General features: G+C 38.2%; 1 protein-coding gene across 5 annotated transcripts in view; it reads right to left on the bottom strand.

The window, feature by feature from the left end:
• Nucleotides 1-19,852, bottom strand: part of Acss3 (acyl-CoA synthetase short-chain family member 3) — a 208,983-nt gene extending 189,131 nt beyond the window's left edge. For 2 of the 5 annotated variants that reach the window (NM_001414941.1, NM_001108091.2), the window contains exon 1: nucleotides 19,465-19,829. In NM_001414941.1, the coding sequence (NP_001401870.1) occupies nucleotides 19,465-19,763 (299 nt within the window). In that variant the 5' untranslated portion in view covers nucleotides 19,764-19,829. Of the gene's footprint in view, nucleotides 1-12,513; nucleotides 18,714-18,897; nucleotides 19,384-19,464 lie in introns of those variants that run through there. The other 3 variants (XM_039079107.2, XM_006241303.5, XM_039079108.2) reach the window with 3 other exon arrangements.
• Nucleotides 19,853-20,618: the final 766 nt, after the last annotated feature.

Raw genomic sequence — 20,618 nt, forward strand, 5'->3', positions numbered from 1 at the left:
TTTTCAGATTTGTCCTTCTCCCAAGATAAGATTCACAGAGAAATTCTGATTTGATGATGCATTGTTCCTAGAGTGTGATATCCAAAGGGAGGCCACAAGTATATAAATATCATCATTCTGTTCAGGATAATTATGGGAACACTGCAATATTGTGATGAAGCTACCTTCTACACTCAGGGCTCCCAGACAAAGTCCCTATTCTTTAAGTCATCCTCCTCACTATTTAGAGGAGTCCAGAGAGACATTGAGTGCAAGCTGTTATTAAACAGGAAGATTGTGATCCAATCTTAATTTCAAATGCCCAGACATTTTTTCCCTTGAGCCTTACATAATATTCTGTGGTTGTTCCAAAAAGATGGTGAAACTTGAAAAGGTACACAAGGATCTTTGCTGCCATATTGTTTCATTATGTGCGGTAAAAAAGAGTCAGATAAACATGACAGTGCTTAGATTTCCAAAGTCAAGTAATAGCTATTCTTTCAGAGTTTCTTGCTTTTGTAAAAGTTAAATACTCTGTAAAAGACAGTGAGAACTTACCTTGAAAGTAATTTTTGGAGAACAATTTAGTAAGAATTGACAACTTACAATTACCTTTGAGTCAGTTATCACCTATGAATTTGTCACAATGAAGTAAAGAAAAAGAAAGCAAGAACAGAAAAAATCTATTCCGGAGAGTAAAGTGATAAAAGACCAGAGGACATGAAAAGAAACTAAACGGGAAATGAAAAACTGCACCCAGAAATATCTACAGCCAGGAAACACGTTTTAGCAAAGTAACAGAATACAAAATTAACACACAAAACTCAGTAGCCTTCCTATGTACAGATGACAAATGTACTGAGACGGAAAAAAAAGTCTCCGAATAATTGTAACCAAGCCAAAAGAAAATTGTATAACGAAAAATGAAGGCATCGAGGAAAGAAATTGAAGAACACCAGAAAAGGGAGATTCAATGCAATCTCCACTAATATTCTTACGCAAATTTTCACATAAATTTAAAAAAAATTTTCAACTTCCCATGGAAACAGATACACACACACACACACACACACACACACACACACACACACACACACAATATTAGAGTAACTAAAACCATCTGTGTTAGTCAGAGTTTCTATTGTCTTAGCTATGGTTTCTTATTGCTTCCATGAAACACTATGACATAAAAGCAAGTCGGGGAAGGTAATATTTATTCAGCTTAAACTTCCAGATTGCTGTTCATCACGGAAGGAACTCAGAGCAGGAACCTGGAGGCTGGCGATGATGGAGAGTACAGGAAGGGATGCTGCTTCCTAGCTTGCTCCTCATTGCTTGCTCGACCTGTCTTCTTATGAAACCTAGGACCATTAACTCAGGGATCGCACCATCCAAAGTAAGCTGGACCCTCCCCCGTTGATCACTAATTGAGAATATGCCTTACAGCTAAATCTTATGAAGGAATTTCCTCAACCTAGTCGCCTTCCACTCTGATGACTGTAGCTTGTATCATGTTGACATACAAAACCTGTCTGTATGCCCTCCTTAACAATAGAAGAACCGCTTGAGGCATCCCCATTGCTGATCTCAAATTATGTTACAGAGCTATAGTAATATAAACAATATGGTATTTGCATTTTTAAAAAAGACATGTTGATTAATGGTATCAAACTTAAGAACAAGATATATTTCCACATACCTACAGACACTTGACTTTTTTTTTTAAAGAAGGCAAAAGTGTGCACTGGAGGAAAAAAACAGCATCTTCAACAAATGGTGTTGGTCAATCTGAATGGCTGCATGTAGATGAATGAAAACAAACCTATGCCTATTGCTGTGTACAAGACACAATTCCAAATGGATCTAGGGCCTAAAAATAAAATCAAATACCCTGAATCCTGATAGAAGAAGTGGGGAGATAGTCTTTAACTCATTGGCACAACAAAACACTTTATAAACAGAACCAAAATAGAAGAGTCACTAGATTAACAATTAATAAATGGGACCTCATGAAACTGAAAAGCTTCTTTATGCCAAAGGACATATCATCCAGACCAGTCACAGGCTACAGAATGGGAAAGGTCTTTACCAGTTAGACATCTGATAGAGAATTAGTATCTAAACGCCAAGAAAACAAACAACCCAACTTTAAAAAGGGGTAGAGAACTAAGCAAGGAGGTCTAAGACCATGAAACACAAATGGTTGAGAAACATGGAAAGAAATGTTCTCCATCCTTAACCATGAGGGAAATGAAAATGAAAACTACTTAGAGATTTAATCTTATCCCATTCAAAATGGCCATGATGAATAAAACAGATGACAACCCATGCAAGAAAGAATGTAGGGAAGGTGAACATTTATTCATTGCTGCAGAAGGGCAACTGGTATGACCACTATAGAAATCAATATGGAGATCTCACAGGAATCTGGGAATTGATTTACCCCAAGACCCACCTATACCACTTTTCGACATAATCACAACTGATCCTACATCCTACTATGAAGACCCTTGTTCACCTTTATTTGTTGCTGCTTTATTTATGATAGCCTGAAATTCAAAGCAGCTTAGATGTTCCTAAGCTGATAAATCTATAATGAACACGTGGCACATTCATATAATGGAACACTGGGTGTAAAGGAAAATAAAACTTGCAGATAAATGGATAGAGCTAGAAAAAAAAATACTCATGCTGATGCTGAGTGAGATGACCGGGAGTCCTTTCAAAAGAAATAGCGCATATTTTCTCAGACATGTGGATGCTAGATTTTAAGCTTTGGGTAGTATGGCACAATGTGAATAACCACAGAGGTTAGGTAAGGTGTAAGGGGATAGAAGAGGATTCCTGAAGGAAGGTAAAATAAAATAGCACTGTGGAAAGATAAAGGAAAACTAGAATAGGAGGAGTTAGTAAGAATGAGTGTGGGCGGGAATGGTAAAGGAGGGAATGTGGAGGGAGGGGTGATGAACTAAAGGCCACTTGAAAAACCATGTGGAAACTTCCTACTTAAAAATTTCCCTGAAATTTACACATAACTAGCCATCTTAAACCACAAAGTAAAACCTTCACTGTCAGCAGCTTGTTGGGTCCTTGATCATAGGAACCCCTATATATCACAGGTCACTGACAAAGCTATTGATCTCTCTCAACAACCTGAGGGTAGGGCCCTATTGTGGAAGATAACACTTACTTAACCATAAAACACAGAGAAATTGAGCTGATACCTAAATGATTTTTCACGGCTAGTGAGCAGCATTCATGGTGCTAGAAGGCATTCTGCAAACGACCAGAAGCAGAAAGATAATCATAAATATTTCTAGCTACAAACCCTATTTTTATTCGTATTTATAACAGTAACTTGCCTACAAGACATACTGTTGCAATAGCTGCACAAAGGTTATAGGATAACCAACTGATCCCCTCCTTGGGTTTTTTTGTTTGTTTTGTTGTTGTTGTTATTGTTTACATTGGAGGGAACAGCCAATGCGTGAGATGGAATCCATCCTTGGCAGTGCTCAAGAACCTGAGATTAGATGGGTCTTGCTTTAGGGGAAAACATAATACTATTATTCTGCCAAAGAAACATAGCAAAACAGCATGAAAGACTCTTAATGACGCAGTGCTATGTCCATCGATCAGTGCTGTACTCAACTCGCATCAGAGGTTACTTCTGCACATGGGAATTAACACAGGTGCCCATAATTTGGTAATGTGCAGAAAGTGACTTTGCAGGACTCAATCCTCAATGGGATATATTCATCAGTCTCTTCCTTTGGGGGCTCAAGAGGCTATGCACAAAAGGAGGCAGAAAGATTAAGACCTAGAGGTAATGGATGGAAGATTAGATTGGACATGGACCTATGGAAAAACCTAATCCTATTTTTCTTTCTGCCAAAGGAACATAGCAGAAAAAAAAAAGGAAGGAAGAAAAATAAAGGCTTTTAATGACATGCAACTATATTAAAACCCATGGAATAGAAACTTCCTTGAGTCATGGTGTAGAAATATTAATTAGAAGTGTAAAAGATAACTGTCAGATAACAAGAACTACATAATTACAATAACTCTGGGACCAACGAGAAGAGAAGCAAACATACTATGATCATACATAAAATCTACATCTTAAGACAAGCATTACACATGTATGTAAAAATGTGAATTCATGGAACAAGGGGTGAATCTACAGAAAATGTGTAAAACTGAGTGGTTTCACCCCAAAATCTCTTTGGGCTTTAATGGTGTACTATAGTTATTAAAAAGTTACCAGTGAAAGAAGTTGGGTGGTGGTGAAATCATCCTATCTGTATAGTTTTTGAGATTTCTTGTGAATCTACAGCTACTTCGAGATAAAATCTTAAAAGGCAAACAAAAAGACTGAATAGAATTATAATAAACACGCACACACAATACACACAGCATACACATAGTATATAGATAAAATATAGATGATAGATAAATTGATTGATAGATGATAGTTAATAAAGCAATTATATTTTTATATTAAAACATAGTGTCTTGTGCCACCATTTTCATATTTCTTGTGATTGTCTGCTAAATTTTTTTAAATAATAATAAAATTGTGGTTGGATAAAAGGCAAGGAAATAAATGTTAGCCAGGACTATTTCTGAGTAAAGCAATGTCAATATAAATTATGACAAACTTAAGCAATAAAACCTAAGAGATTACGGTTATAAAACCTCTCCTCTTTTAATTAAATCCCATGATATTTCCATTCAACCTCCACTTCTCAAGGAAATGGCCTTCCACATAGACAGAAACAAAGCAAACAAAGTTACAAAGAAAACTGGATGAGTTACTGGTTATAATTTAAATTACTAAGCCAAATAGAAAATGTATCCCAGCTTCCTGGCCTCTTTTTCTTTATTTCTTTTTTTTTTCTAATTTCATCCTCAAATCGTCAGAGAATAATGCCAGAGAGGTCTCTTTGCTACATCTCTGCTCCACAGGCCACGGTCATAAATGAAACACTTTCCATTAACAGGTCAATGATTTGAAGCTTGAATACAGTGCAATCCACTTAATTCTCCAAGAGGTCATTATCCAGCTGGTGCTAATCAAGGGCATTCTTTCCCTTTATTCTCTCTTTTGCTACCTATCTTTTCTCACCTTTCCACTTCTCACCACATCTACCTCAAAGGGAGAGACTCCCCGAAGGATAAAATGGAAGTGACTTGGTTCTTTTATCTACTGAAGGACCCATTAGACGGGAAAATGCCACTGTTTGCTAGAATGGAACCTGTCTATTCTATTCACACTTCAACAGTCAGAGGCAATTCGGACAAGAGTTAGTTATAAAACTAAACGGACTTCATTAGCCATAATTTCACAAGTTAATAACTAGATAGTCCCTATCACCTATAATACTCTTACCTCATTAAATAGCTCATCTGTTAAGCTGCCTTTTTACAAACAAAATACTTTTTCTGTAATGTATTAGATAGTTTTTCAAGTTTATATTTTATTTGGACTTTAATCTAGCACCTGGGATACTATCTGGCTCATAAAAGTGCTTGATAAATATTTAATCAGTGACTAATCTAAGAAAGGAAGAGAACGAACGAAGGAGGAAAGGAAGAAGTAAATTACAGAGCCAAGAACAATGCTCTCGTGAATGTGTCAGGCCCATAAATATTACACAGATATAAATACGAATGTGTGAATGTGTGCAGATAAGTGTGCACTTGATCTGTCTTTAAAGTCATGATGTTTTATCTACAATAAATTAAAAAGAAATAAATTAGGATTACCCCAGGTCAAGTCTGACACGAAGTGAACCTGATACACCTTACAATCTAACAAGCCCGAGTTTGCAGCCTAGGCCTGCTATCTATAGGCTAGGAACATTGGCCAGTTAAGTAAATGACCTCAATTATTTTTTTAACATTGTCTGATATTGAAAAATTAAACAACTATAAGATATATTGTTGACTTTATAGTATATGCCTTGAATCCTATAGCCCCTTTAATACACACTCAAAACAACACATACTTGTTTGCACAAGCACACACGTAAATAGACACAGGCATAGGAAATTCAACTTTTATATAAGACAGTTTCTCATCCTGTGGCTCATGGCCCCTTTGGGAGTGAATAACTCTTAGATATGAGTTGGCTAAGAACATCAAAAACCACAGATATTTACGTTAAGATTAATAAAAGTAGCAAAATTACAGTTATGAGGTAGCAACGAAAATAATTTAGGCTTGGTGCCACCACAACATGAGGAACTTTACTAAAGGATCAGAAGCACTAGTTGAAAAGAATGTCACTGAAAAATAATATTATTTCCAGAAAGTATGGCCCTTGGAATAATTAGGTATTTAATAAGAAAATATAATATTTCTTATTATTTTCATTAATTATAAAACGTAAACTAAGCTTTTTGTAAACAATGAAAACTCGGTTAAAGAAATACTTATCACATTATACATAATAAGTCTATAATTACAGTTTTTTAAATCTAATCTATAATTATAGGCTTATTACTTATAATATAGTAGACATATAATCAAGATAATGAAATGTGTACCATAGACACATGGAGATGTTAGAGTGCAGAATTTTAAAACATACAAAAATAAATAAAAAACTTGATAGCTTTTTAAAAATCAACCTTTTATATATGAAAGTAGGGTTTATTTTTCTAACTATAAGACAATTCACAATATACAGTAATTTCAAACTGTAAATTTCAAATTTAGTATATGTTCTAAAAAATATAAAAATAATATTTTTAATTCCTTTTCATTTTTGGTGTTTGGTTTTTGAGACAGTGCCTCATACTCTAACCCAGGATGGTCTTAAACTTATGGGTCTCCTCCTGCCTCAACCTCTGGAGTACAAAGGTTAAATGTGTGAGCCATTAGATAATTTTCAATCATTTAGTATTTTTTCTACATTAGAATTTCTACATTAGAACATAGTATCAACTGAGCTCAGAACTCTTAAATCCTTCTACTCAAAAAATAAAGAAATCCTTCTACTCAATTACACTATAGCAGTGGTTCTCAACCTTCCTAATGCTGTGACCCTTTAATATAATAACCCTCGTGTTGTAGTGACCCTCAACCACAAAATAATTTTGTTGCTCCTTCATGACTATAATTCTGCTCCTGTTTTGAATCATAATGTAAATATCTGATATTCCGGATAGCTGGTATACAAACCCCAAGGGCGGGGTGTGACCCACAGGTAGAGAACCACTGTGTCCCAGCCTTCTTTCTTACTGAATATTCATTTCTTATTCTACGTAACATAAATTTCCTTAGGTAGTAGGCTCATCTTGATGACCATAAATACTGGTTGATTGTAAAATACTCTCTACCTTAAAACTCAGCTAGGTAATGAGTAAAAAGTGAGCCGATTGACTCAGAATAAAGCTGAAACCCATGAAGAACTTTCGTACATAGATGCCTTTAGAGAGGGGATATAGGCCATTTGAAAAATCTAGTTGAATGAAAGATTCAAATACTATCAGCATGTAAGTTATGTTGGAACTCAGAGGTCTGAAATGACCAAGAAGGTAAGTGTGCATATAAGACATCTTAAAATCTTATCAACTGATGTATCCTGAACAATCTGCAACATCAATTTAAATATGCGTGTTTAACTCTCTCCCTCCCCGCCCCACACACACATACAGGTATACACACACACACACACACACACACACACACACACACACACACATATTGATTTTTAAAATTACTGGTATGAGAACACCAAAAGGCATGAGCATATATATAGCAGATGTCTACTATTAAATAAAGATGAATACAATAACCTTTTTTTTTTGCCTAACTAGTACAAAGGATAACAAGATTAGTGTGTTTTTTTAGGAAATAATTGCTGAGGATTTTAGGTTAAAAACCATTAGTCACACTAGAAGGAAATAAAATGAAGAGAACGTGTGAGTCAGCTCTAAGGAAACAAAGGGATGGGCTTTGCAAGGAGCCTGATCCAAACATGAGCTCGATAATTGCTACTTTTGCTATTATTTGTTGTTGTAATTATGGTGAGATGATTGCCGTGATTGAGAGGTAGCACATCCACACAGAAGAAAGGCATGACTCAGTCACAAAATAGAGAATGATTGCATATGCATTTCCTGTTCAATAAATTATGGACTCCAGTAACCCACGTCTCATCTTGAACATATTGAAATGAAGCATCTCACCTTTTTCAGATTATTCATTTCCCCCAAACGGCCACAATTTTGGATGAATAACATAGAAAAGTGATAGAGGCTACAACTAGTTCCGAGAGAAAGATGAGACATAGATAGATAAATAGAAAGATAAAGATACATAGAAATAGATGATAGATAGATAGATAGATAGATAGATAGATAGATAGATAGATAGATAGAAGGTAGATATAACAGACATACAGATACATAGATACACAGATATACAGATACATAGATATACAGTCAGGCAGGCAGACAGACAGACAGATAGAAAGATACATGGATGTATAGATAGATAAATAGATGGACAGATAATTCTCAAAGCTAAAAAAACTGATTGTAAAGACTCCTAAGACATACATCACTGTACTCTACTAAGCATGCCTTTGTCAAAGTCTGTCTAGCTTGAATCCTGCCTCTGGTAAATGCAGAAGAAAACATGGATCAGGACAAAGTTATGGGATGGGGGTGGCGAGGACTACTTCATATAAATGTATTTGAAGGTAAATCAAACCAATGACTTTCATAACTACAAACATACTACACGTCCTAACATTTTAATGAGTGCTTAGAAGACAAAATTTCAAATATTTATACTTAGATGAATTAATTAAGCTATTTATCACCATCTTCTCATAAAACGTAACATTGGAGCATACTGCACATGATGAATAATGTGGTCATTATAGATTTTCCTTAAGCCAGAAACTAATAGGGAATTCTTAGGATGAAGATTAATACTGCTCTCTCTTTCTCTGGAAACAGTAATTGTCAGCTGATTTTAAGCTGATTTAAAGCTCCCTCCCTACCATTAGGTATGCTGTGCACAGTAAAATACAGTCTGTTTTATCAGAGTGCATATATTGTTGCACAACTAATATATTTATCAAGTATTTCTGAGATACAAATCCAGATTGTTTTTATCTTTCCTATACTACTTGTCTTTATATACATAAATAACTCAGTATTGTATATTTAAGAGGAGAACAGACACAAGAAGAAAGACATGCTAAATTTAATTAAAATTGTTATAGAAGCAATATATGTATGTAGAACAAAAACAGGATAGATTCAAATCTAGACTTTTCATCTACTTGGGAGTGTTGAACATTGTCAGACCCTCCATTGTCTGTCCCTCCATTTCTACACCATTATAAAAGGCAAAATGCTGTTTTTATATCATATAGTTGTAATAATATTACTAGTATGAATATGAACAATATTATTAATATAGATGTGACATTGCTACTAATATTAATAATATTATTAATATAGTTGTAATAAATATTAAACAGGTTAAAGCACTTAGTACTGTGCTTACCCATATGTAGCTAAACAAAAGTTGGCTGTTTTAATATTATAATATTGTATTCATTAAGACATTTAAAAATGGCAACTGTGCTATAAATTATTTCCTCTTAACTAACAATAATGAAATAACTTGTATCAAAATAAGATTTTTCAGAATCTCAGCTTAAAAAATATTTGTCTGCCATTCAGGTTACCCCATCCTGTGGTTCTGAGCGGATTCCCCAATGCACCACATTCTATTCAAAGTTGCTAGGCAATCTACATTCATTCAGTCCTGAGTGTACGGTTGACCAGAAGGCTTAAAGTTGTAGCAAGGACATGCTTCATACTCAAGTGACAAGTCTTGCTCCGCATATTATATTATCCAAAAGCTTTTCCCACAATCACACTTGCCCAGAGAAGCCCAACCTTTCCTGCCCACTCCAAGAAGTCTAAGGTAGAGAACGCATGAGAGAAGAAGACACCAAATATTGAGATTTGCAATTTTCCCATTTTCATAATTATTTAGGACAAGATAATGTTGAGCAAATAGATCCAGGATTCTAGACCACAAATTGTAGAGCACCGAATAACCCTTACCTTTATTTTGTGCTAGCCACCAGAATGAGGGGATCTGATGACTACCTACCTTCATCTCATTTTGATTAAATGAAGAGAGTCAGAAAACTTAGTTAAGCACTCAATTGAGAGTCGAAAAAGAGAGACGATAGAGAAAACAAAGTGACAGATTAAATGTTGACTTAGTTTTCAGTGTCTATGCATTCATTAGCACAATGTTATCTAGCAAATGATCAATAATACAGATTTTATGTCTCTTCAACAGCGAAAAGTGGTATCATTCCATCCTAGTTAACTTTACAAGTGTCCATGTAGAAGGCTAGATTGACAATAGAGACTGAGATTCCTTTATTTTCCACTTCTCAATATTCCTTTTAAATATTATCATATATATACATATATATATGTTACCTCACTGAAGCACATACATTTGTAAAAGATCATATATGAGAAGTGTTATTATTCTAATAACCAAACCTCAACAAAAGGTGTTACTGTTATCCAAAACTTACAGTTTTAGCTGTTTCTGTATCCAGTTTGTTCATTTGCTGTGTCAAGTCAGTAAAGCTCGGTTACTTGTCTAAAAGATATACAATTACACTCTACCCCTCTCTAGATTAGTGTTTGAAAGTCTTTGTGTTTTTGTTCCCTTGCTTATTTGTTTTGATTTGTTTTTCTTTTTCTTCAACTTAGATTCTCTCACGCCCAGAGTTCTTGCACTCTTTTAAAAATTATTATTAAAATAGTAAGTTCCTTCTATCCGCCACTATTCACCTCATTCAGCCATAATACCAGAGAAAGCAAATATAATTAGTACCCTTGGAAGAACAGTCTCTTGCTCTGTAGTGTAGATAAAGGATTTGAGTTCTACACTGGTATATTCTTCTTACCACTGTAATTTACAGAATTTAGTGTGCTCAAATGTATTTATCGTAAAGATCCATTGCCCTCCCACACATTCTCCTGCACTGACTCATGACAGATGAAAGCAATGATCTCTTATCACCAAATGATCTTATTAAAATGTCTCCTAATTGTTTATGAAAGTGAATTTTAAAAAAATAAATGAAGCAAGTAGCACTAACCGGTGGCTAACCACTGTATATCTCCTCCCCTTCTCCCTCACCTCCCGATCCCCGCCCCCTTCCCCCTCCTTCCCTCCCTCCCCCCTCTCTCTTTCCATTTTCCATTCCTCCCTCCCCCCACACCTTTCTCTCTCTCTCTCTCTCTCTCTCTCTCTCTCTCTCTCTCTCTCTCTCTCTCTCTCTCTCACTCCTAAGAACACAGGAGGGCTGGAACAAAGGGAAAGCAAGGTGCTTTGCAGGAGGCACTAGGAGTTCAGATTTTCTCCCAACACCTGGGAGTTGCTCGGTCACAGCTGATTGAATTTCCATTGTTCATTGATTGTGCCATTTGCCAGGCAATCCATCCTTGCTTATGTAATTGCAGCATTCCTGTAGTTCGCCCTGTTCTGTCCTGGAGGTTCAGGAGTGTGACAGGCTGAGAAAATTAGATACTGCACAGCTCCAAGCTCCTGACCTTCAGAATACAAAATAAGGCCCATCTTTTAAAATTGGTCTCTCCTGATGAGGTTATTTTGAGGGACATTATTTCTAACAGGTGATTTTTCATGCTGACCATGTGCCTTGAAATATATTTTTATCTCTAAAGATGGTTCATTTTAAAACTTAAGCACACCTATACAGGGCACAATGTTGTAAATAAATCTGCTTAATTTAAAGCTTGTCAAGAGGTGGCACATGGCTCATCCTTAGACAAAACTCTCACTTCAAATTAGAATTGAAGATGACTTTGACAACATCTGAATATATTATTTCCCTGAGTAACGCTGGAAGTAGATGTCACACAGTACTAACACACACACACACACACACACACACACACACACACACCATCTGAAGTAGTGCTTATGCTAATTAAGCTTAATCTTTCTGCAATCTGTGTATAATGCAGAAGATTGTGCACATGAGAAAGACATATAACATGAAAGAGAAATAAAAACTGATAAATAGGAGCAGCATTTTACATAATCCTTACTTTCAAAACATACAATAAGTGACTGAATGTCCCCAGTGGTAGTCAGAACTGTTTTGACAAAGAGCCAAAGTTCATTAGAGAGAACAAATCAACTGTCTAGTTTCATATTACTTTCTCTTCACTTTGCAATAAACTCAAATTCACAGAAAAGTTGCAAGCACAAGAGAGCTTGCTTCCCAACAACTTCCTGACACAATGCCAAACGATTCCAGAATAAATTATCTCCTAATCGCTACAAACAAGGGCATTCCCCTGGAGAACCTCAATATAACCACCAAACTGAAGAAACTCACACTGACATATGACAACTACATAATCTTCTAATCCTGTTCGGGCTCTTCAATTGTCCTAAAAAGAAAAGTCAATTAAAACAAACTACATCCAACTCCGAATTACCTATTGCAAGGAGTTCAGGTTTCTTTATTCTCCTTCAATTTAGAACAATTTCTCTGTCCAAATCCTCCTTTAAATGATTCAAGATTTGGCACCCGGCTTCTGAAACAGTTGCCTAGGTATTTGTAGATGAAGATTCTGGGCTCTGATCCAGGACCACTGCAGTTATTACTACTAACCATCTCTGCCCTCCACTAACTGGCTGTATGGCCTCTTGGGGAGATTGGCTTCTACCTCCTGTGTGCAAAGCACATGAGCGTTCCTAACCCTGTAGCACTCAGTAAAGCATTAACCGAAAGACATGCAAACTCATCTTGTGTAGGGCATGGCTTAGAGAGTACATGAAAAAAACAATTTCCTTAAAAAAATAAAACAACAAAAAGTATTTCCTTATCTTCTCTGCCAGGATCATAATGGAATGTTTAGCTATCTAGCTCATTAGAATCATTGCAGGGTATAATAAAAACCGAAAACAAAAAAAAGTAAAGATTGGCCAAGTAGCTGTGAATCGCATCTTCTAGATTTTGCTATCCTGTTTCTTCCAGGAACTTCCAGCACCAAAAAGAACAAAACAAAGCACAAAATGTCCAGCTTGCAAAACCAGTGAGTTCTGAAGCAATGGGTTTCAAAATAAAATTCCTCTCCTTCTTGGTTTCTTCACTTCAACCTTGAAACACACATTCCTCCAAAAGCGGGCTGGAGAGAAGAAAGGAAAAGATAGCTAAGGAAGAAAGCAACTTTCTGTTGACACAGGAACCTCAGTGAGCTGTTTTTCTGTCTCTCGGGTTTGTCACTGTCAAAGAAGTCCACAGAAATTTCTGCCTGCCAGCAGGACACTCTGCAACAAACTGTTCCGTCCTTAGCACCGTCCTCTCAGTGGGCATTGCCTGACTGAACATCACCAAGTGTTTCTGGGTAAGATTAAATATCTTCCAATCCGATATTCTTAAAACAGGCCTAGAGCTCTTGACCACTATAGACTTTCCCATTAAAAACAATATGTATCCCTTCTTTATTCATCACAAAATTAAAGGACACTTGTCTCTTTCCTAACACTTTCTGGAACAAGTTTCATCCATTCTCATGACAGCCATTTTTATTTCTTGTACTTCTTCACAAAGCTTAATCCTTACATGTTGCCCTTCCCTCCCCCTCCCATCCTGTTCTTCCCCTCCCCTGTCAATCACTCAGTCCCTCCCTTCCTGCCCCTTGATCCCTTTCCTCCCAGTATCTCCCTAAATAGTTAAAATATCACCTCTGTTCAATTTTTACTCATATCTAAAATTCCTGATTAAGTTACTTCATAGTTTTCAGGCAATTAACTTTCATTTCCCAATCTATTTCTAAACATCAGGGCTGCACTCGGTTTCCCATGTAATGGTAACTCGTTCCCTTCTGCGAAGTTCACTTCCAGACCGCTGATCTCTCATTTAACGTTCCTGGAGCTCCTGTTTTTATTCCTCCTGTTATGCCTGGCTTCACTGGGTCCCCTACTTCAGGTTAAGGCTCCTCTGATAGCCCTAAGCTCTGTACTCTACACCTATATAAAAACTACCGAAATATAAAATCAAATGTGACCTAGAATGGTTTTATCTGTTTAGCCTTAAGCATAGCACTGCCCTAGATTTTCTCTACTTTAGACAACAGTGTAAATAAATGTGCTTACCATGGTCAAAGTTAATGAGGAGAACATGAGACAGTAGAGGTGGGAACAATAGCCAAGGGGGGCTAGAAAATGTTACCATGCAGGACCCTTTCTCCATCTCCCTCTTCTCTCTTCCCCTCCCCCTGCCATTCCTCCTCCCCCTGTTCCTGCTCCCTCTCTTTCTGTTCCTTGGGCTTAGGGTTTAGGGGCATTTATAAGAGAAACCCAGACACAGAGCTCTTTGCAAAATGTTTAATTTCAGATAAAATAGCCAAATCTTTAAACTCTAATCACAATCTGAAACACACAACGCCACCATCGGCACCACCACCACCACCAGCAGCAGCAGCACCTTCAAGGTTCCAGGACCATAATGGAAGAATTGTAAGAGCCCAAGGATAGGGAGGAGTGTAATGGAATGCTGTCCTATGCGTGGGACATGGGCCACAGTACTCGCGAACTCACAACTGTCTTGTTTGTGTGCATAGCATCTGTACAAGACTGAGTCAGCAAACAAACATTCCACCATAGATCAGGGAGGGACTGGCTCAGGGGACTCTGTCCCACCTGTGGGAAGTCGTGGCATGAAGGTTACCAGAGAAGAACTCATTGTCTTCACAGACGTGGTCCTTGGAGTTACTTATGCTCGGATAGATAGCTTCATACCCGTGCCTTGGTTCAGTGCAGGGGGTCACGAAGCAAAAGGCGGTAAGAATGAGAGACAGTGCAGGGAGGAGTCAGAGGGCATAATGTGCTTATACCATATTGCAAAAGGATACACTAATAAGCACACACACACAGAGTCAATCAATCAATAAATAAATCAATAAATCGTCACCTCAGCTAATATGCAGATTTCTCCATGATTGTGGCGCAGAGCTTATGAAGCTATAAATGTCTTTGCTTGCTGCTACTCCGACTTTCTGAAGCCATCATGCAACTGCCTTCAATACGCAGGCACTGCTGACTCAGGGAAAAAAAAAAACTCTAAAAGCCACAGCGCACTGTTAACTATCATCCAAGGGCCTTAAGACCTTCTTATCTCCACAGATTTCCTGTGCTGTTTGCCACACAAAAATGTCCACTTAACTTTCAGAGTTCTTCATAAAGACCTAGAATTCCAAGGCTAGCTTTTTTTTTTATTTAAGTCCTTCTTGGCATAAAAATATCTGCTGTGCTCTCTATGTGACAGTCCCACCTGATCCTCCCCATTATAGTTTTGTAATGATGTCCTTTGTGCATCATCTTGAATCCTTTGATTACCTCTTCTGTCATTTTCTCATAGTGAAGACATAGTGAGGAAAAGATTGGTATCCTTAGATTCTTCTGAACCAATTTAAGATTTAGCAGGATTAAATTATTGTAAATTAAAACCAAGCAGGAAATGAGCACCTTGCTCTCTTTTCAAACCACACTATTTCCACTATGGGAATGTAATCTAAATTAATTTTCCAGTAAGCTAAATTTAGTCTCTTTCAGTTTATAATGATACGTAGTTTATGTATCTTTTTTAGCTTATAATGCATTTCAGTTTATAACAATACACATTTGATTCTGATTCAGCATCTGAAAAACTATTTATTTATTTATTTATTTATTTATTTATTTATTTATTTATTTATATAGTATGGAACACTCCAAGGTGCACCTGTAGAGACCAGAAGACAACTTTGCCGAGTTGACTCTGTCCTCCCAACAGATGGATTCCAGGGACTGACATCAGTTTCCTGTAGTTGGTGACTGGTGCCTCTACCCACTGAGTCATTGCATCTGCCCCCAGATACTGAGAATCTAAACACTGAACTTTGTTTAAATAAGGCTGAAATCAAATCGAATCATGATACTTTTATAGAAAAGGATCAATTGATAGCTGAGAATATAAAATACAAACTGAGATAAAGAACTAAATTGCCTATTACTGCAGAGAAGGACAGTGGATTTCAATTTCAGAATAGGCAAAAGAAGATCTCTTCCTCAGAAAAAAGAAAAAAAAAAACAACAAAACAGAACCCCGAACACCAACTATTGTGTTCCAAGATTAAAGAAATTACCAGAATTTCCTGTTGCTCCCCTTGTGATTACAATGCCCCAATGAGAGTCTCTCAAATAGAGACATTACTACCCAGAAAGTAAAGTATCAAGAAGACATGACCATGCTATGAGGAGAGCTGTCTTTTCGTTTGTTTGTTTTGTTGGTTGTCTCGGTCAGTTTGTTTTTGCAAGTTTAAACCACCAGTTTAATGTTGGCCTTCACGGTTCAGAGAACAGAGCAAGAGATGAGGTTCAGTAAGCCTCTTATGTTGCAAAATGTACATGACATCCTCAAAACTAATATCCCACATTTGTACTCCTCTGCATGTAAGATACTGGAGACTTTGTGCCCTGTGTGTTAATTATGAGAAAAGTTTCATGATTAGTAAAATGACGAGATGGGCTTTTACTGAAAGAGAATACACCTGGCTTGTGCTGAGGCCACAGGAATCAGAGACTGAGCCAATGTATGTCTCAAGTCCTGTGTTCTGCTTGAGAAAGTAGCCGAAGTTACTTCACATCAACTCATGCTCACTTTCATTTACTGTTCAAATACAGCAACAGAACTCCTCTTGCCTAAGAATGCTGTTATCTGCCTACTATCTTTAAAAACAGATGCTGACTCTACTCTAGCCACAGAAAGATACAGGAGGGTGAAGAACATTCGCCTTCCTTTGTGTCTGGCCTCACTGGCAATCACTAACCAAACAGGATTATCCGTGAATTATATAACAATATAGCAGTAACTCGAAAGGAAGCCATCTACCGAATGAAATGGAATATTGCTGTCCCATTTCTGCCTAGTTCCTCAACTCAGCTATGCCAACCAAATGGCTTCGGAAAGACTGAATCAAACCTCTGAACTTAATGAGACTAAAAAAAATTATTATTCATTTTGATCTTCTAGGATGGCTTGAAAGAGATGGCGTGACCCTAAGAGTACAAAGATGAAGAAATGAGGTGCAACGTGAGACAATGCTAGTGATCTACAATGTATTGAAACGATTTACACACAAGGACCTTTTCCAGAAGTTAAAAGCAGTATGTTACTTGCCCAACGTTTAGAAAATGTCGACTAAAAGTTAGAGTTTAAAGAAGAAAAATCGTTCTTTGGAAGGAGCTCCTACATCTTAATTCGCCTTCTGACACACACATTCATTTTTTTTTTATTTTCGTTGCTATTTCTGGGCCTTCACTGACCCACACTGGGCCTCTGGACTCACTTCAATCTCTTCCTCTCCCATCTCTTCTGTTGCCAAGACTTCTTTGGCTATCTTCTGTTTTCAGTTGTAGTAAGTCCAGTGACCTCTTTGTAAAATTGTGTTAACTGCATTTATTGTGTGTGTGTGTGTGTGTGTGTGTGTGTGTGTGTGTGTGTGTGTGTGTGTATGCCTGTGCACAAAGCATTGGATACAAATATCCAAAAAGAAAAACAAGAACAATAAAAATCTTTGGAAGTCTGTTCTCCCCTACTAGCATGAGAGTCCCCAGGATTGAACATAAGCTGTCAATATTGGCATCAAGAGCCTTTACCCACTGAGCCATCTCACCAGTCTCCAGTGGCCTCTTATCTGAAATCTTTGCATATTGGTTTTGTGGTAAAGGTAGCCACCTAAGACTGTTAAAGAACAATGATTTATGACAGATACACAAAACAGTGAGCTTTGAGGAAAACCCACTGTGATAATCTCTGCTACAATCTGAAAGACCCTAGAAGACCTTCCTATTCCTACATGATTGTAACGGGAAAATAAAAAGATAGCTTTCCCTCTAATAACAATTACGGTCTAATCCACAGGGTTACTCCGCTTTAATTCTTCAATCAGCTAATCCTCTGACTAATGACTTGATTTTGAGAGAGAGAAAGAGGAAAAATGAAGCACTGAGATTAAGTCATTTGACTGTAAGCCCAGTAACTAAGGGAATAAGAACACAAACCAGTCAACGCGTTCCAGAGAGCAAACACGGTCATTCCCCCATTGCTATAGTCTCACTGCCTGGTTCACTGTCACCACACAGAAGTGAATGGATCAAATACTACTAGAATAATAAATTGAATTGTGGTGGGGGTGGGGGGGCTATATTCACATTTGAAAGAATCATTACGGAAACACCCCCACAAACAAAACCATTAGGGAGCAAGGCATGATGGAGACACAGAACAGACTGCTCCCAGTTTCCTGACAGGTTCTCTGCTGTGAGAAGAAAGTCATCCACTAAAGGGCCAAAGGACATCTTAACCAATGCATCGCCCCCATCTGCTAAGTAGCTTTCTTTTCTAATTCCAATTTTACCGAGAATATCATTTCCTAATAACTAGCAGATGGGAGCGACCATATCCTTAAAGTGCTAGGCACCTAGAAACTCTGCGTAGTTTTCCAAAGACTGTAGGCTTCGCTCTCAATAGCCTAAAGGTCTTTCCTACAATGTCTTGTCCTTCGAACATAAAAACAGTGTTCGAGAAGCACAAGGCCCTGGGTTCGGTCCCCAGCTCCGAAAAAAAAGAACCAAAAAAAAAAAAAAAAAAAAAAACAGTGTTCAAAAGTATTTATAATTGAAACCTATAATCGAAATGTCAAGATGAAAGCTTTCTTCCTACCATGACTCCTAAGGTCACCTGTCCTCCATCAGCCCCCGGGCAATACTTAAATTTCATGTAAAAAGCCTATATGGTACTCCGGGCTATCTGCCACACTATTTAAGCCTCTTACCGCAACTCCTTTCTCCCATTGCTCCAGCTAACACAATTACAGTGTCAGTTACTTCCGGTTGTCTTCTACCCCCTTGAACGTTGATAATGAGATCACTTCATCTTTGAAATGATAAGGTTTAATCCTTCCAGAGCTTGCTCAGTTACCTTTTACTTCACCGCTCTCTCGCCCTCCCTCCCCACAATAGGCAGGTCCATAATTCCCTGGGTCTATTACATACTCTGTATTTGTTTACACAGTTTCTCCTCTTACAGTCAGCAGAGTCCTTGCATGCTGAGCCTTTGTTTTTGTAAGCCTTTGTTTTGGTCACTCAACATCCCCACTGCCAAGCAGGGCCTCTGCAAATAAATCTCGTAGGTGAAACTGGGATCACCCTAGATAACGGAGAACTTCAAAGGAGAATGTAGGACAGCAAGGAGAACGAAACCATCAAACAACAGAAATAGCTGAAGGCATCGTACATTTTGATTTCCTTTCTTATTAGAACTTTAGATTCCTATCCCAGACCTTCCAGCTTTGGCATCCAAGAAGTTAGGAGATACTAGAAATGACTAAGACATCACTCACCAACTAGTGGAAGGCGGGTATCTGTTCTCTAGTGTTTTGGTCCAGGGCTTGTACCAACTGATCTGCTCAGCAGCTTTACCCCAGAATCTCTCCGGGTCAGCCACAGAGGCTGCAAAGTGGGTCTTGTACTCGCCACCACCGCTGCTTGTGGTCAGAGCCCTGCAGCCCCTGCCCCCGAACCCGGCCACCAAAGCCCTTCGGGCCACACCAGCTCCTCTTACTGAAGGGGATCCTGGCAGAGGTGCCCCAAGCGTCCCGGCGCCTGTTACTTTGCGACATTGCAACCAGGAGGGCTTCATACTTTCTTTCTGTCCCTAGCTGCAGGCGGAGCAGCTTGCTATCCCAACAGCGGTGGCACTGCCCCTGAGGGGGAGCCTGCAGGAGGCGGAGACTAACCTGGAGGTGAATTCCCACTAGCCTAGAAGTTTGGAAGTCAAACTGAAGTTCGCGATAAAAACCGACCTGGAGCCAGGAAGAAAGCAACAGGCTGGAGCAGAGACCTGGGAAAGGGGGGCAGAAGTCTACCGGGGTTAACTTGCGTCAGCCCTAAATTCAACTCTTACACACATGACAGTCACTTGTCATTTGACAGTGTTCTCCGGACTTAGATACACACAAAGACGCCCAGAACAAGGCCAAAGGGCTCAAAGACTTATTTAAAACAAAGCGTGTATATCTCTGTCCTAAAACGAAGTCACGGAACTTTGGACATTATAGTGAGGCTCTGGGATATTGTTTCCCTTTACTCAGTATCCCTTCGTTTAAAATTCAACTCTCAAACCCTAGTTATTAAAACCACAAGCAGCTCCAGGGCAACTTTTGTTCCAGGATTTCCTGGCAGCCTGGAGGAGGCGTGGAAAGGTTACCGAGCGGGGGTTGGGGGAGTGTTTCCAGAAGTGATTGACAGGGCTGGCCACTAGAGACCTGAAGGCACCTGCCTGTCCACAGGATTTAGACGCAGGAACACAAAGAACTTCGAACATTTCGTCCCTTCTTATTGCCCTTCGGAGTTATTCTGACTTTCTCAGGGAACACATGGTTGTGAGATTTCTTTGGGGTAATAGAAATATTCTTAAATAGAATATGGTAACCACTCCATAACTCTGAAGAAACTAGAATTCACTGTCTGTCCTGTACGTACCCCTCAAGAGGGT

This window comes from Rattus norvegicus, chromosome 7 (assembly GCF_036323735.1).
Source record: "Rattus norvegicus strain BN/NHsdMcwi chromosome 7, GRCr8, whole genome shotgun sequence".
Lineage (NCBI taxonomy): Eukaryota > Metazoa > Chordata > Mammalia > Rodentia > Muridae > Rattus > Rattus norvegicus.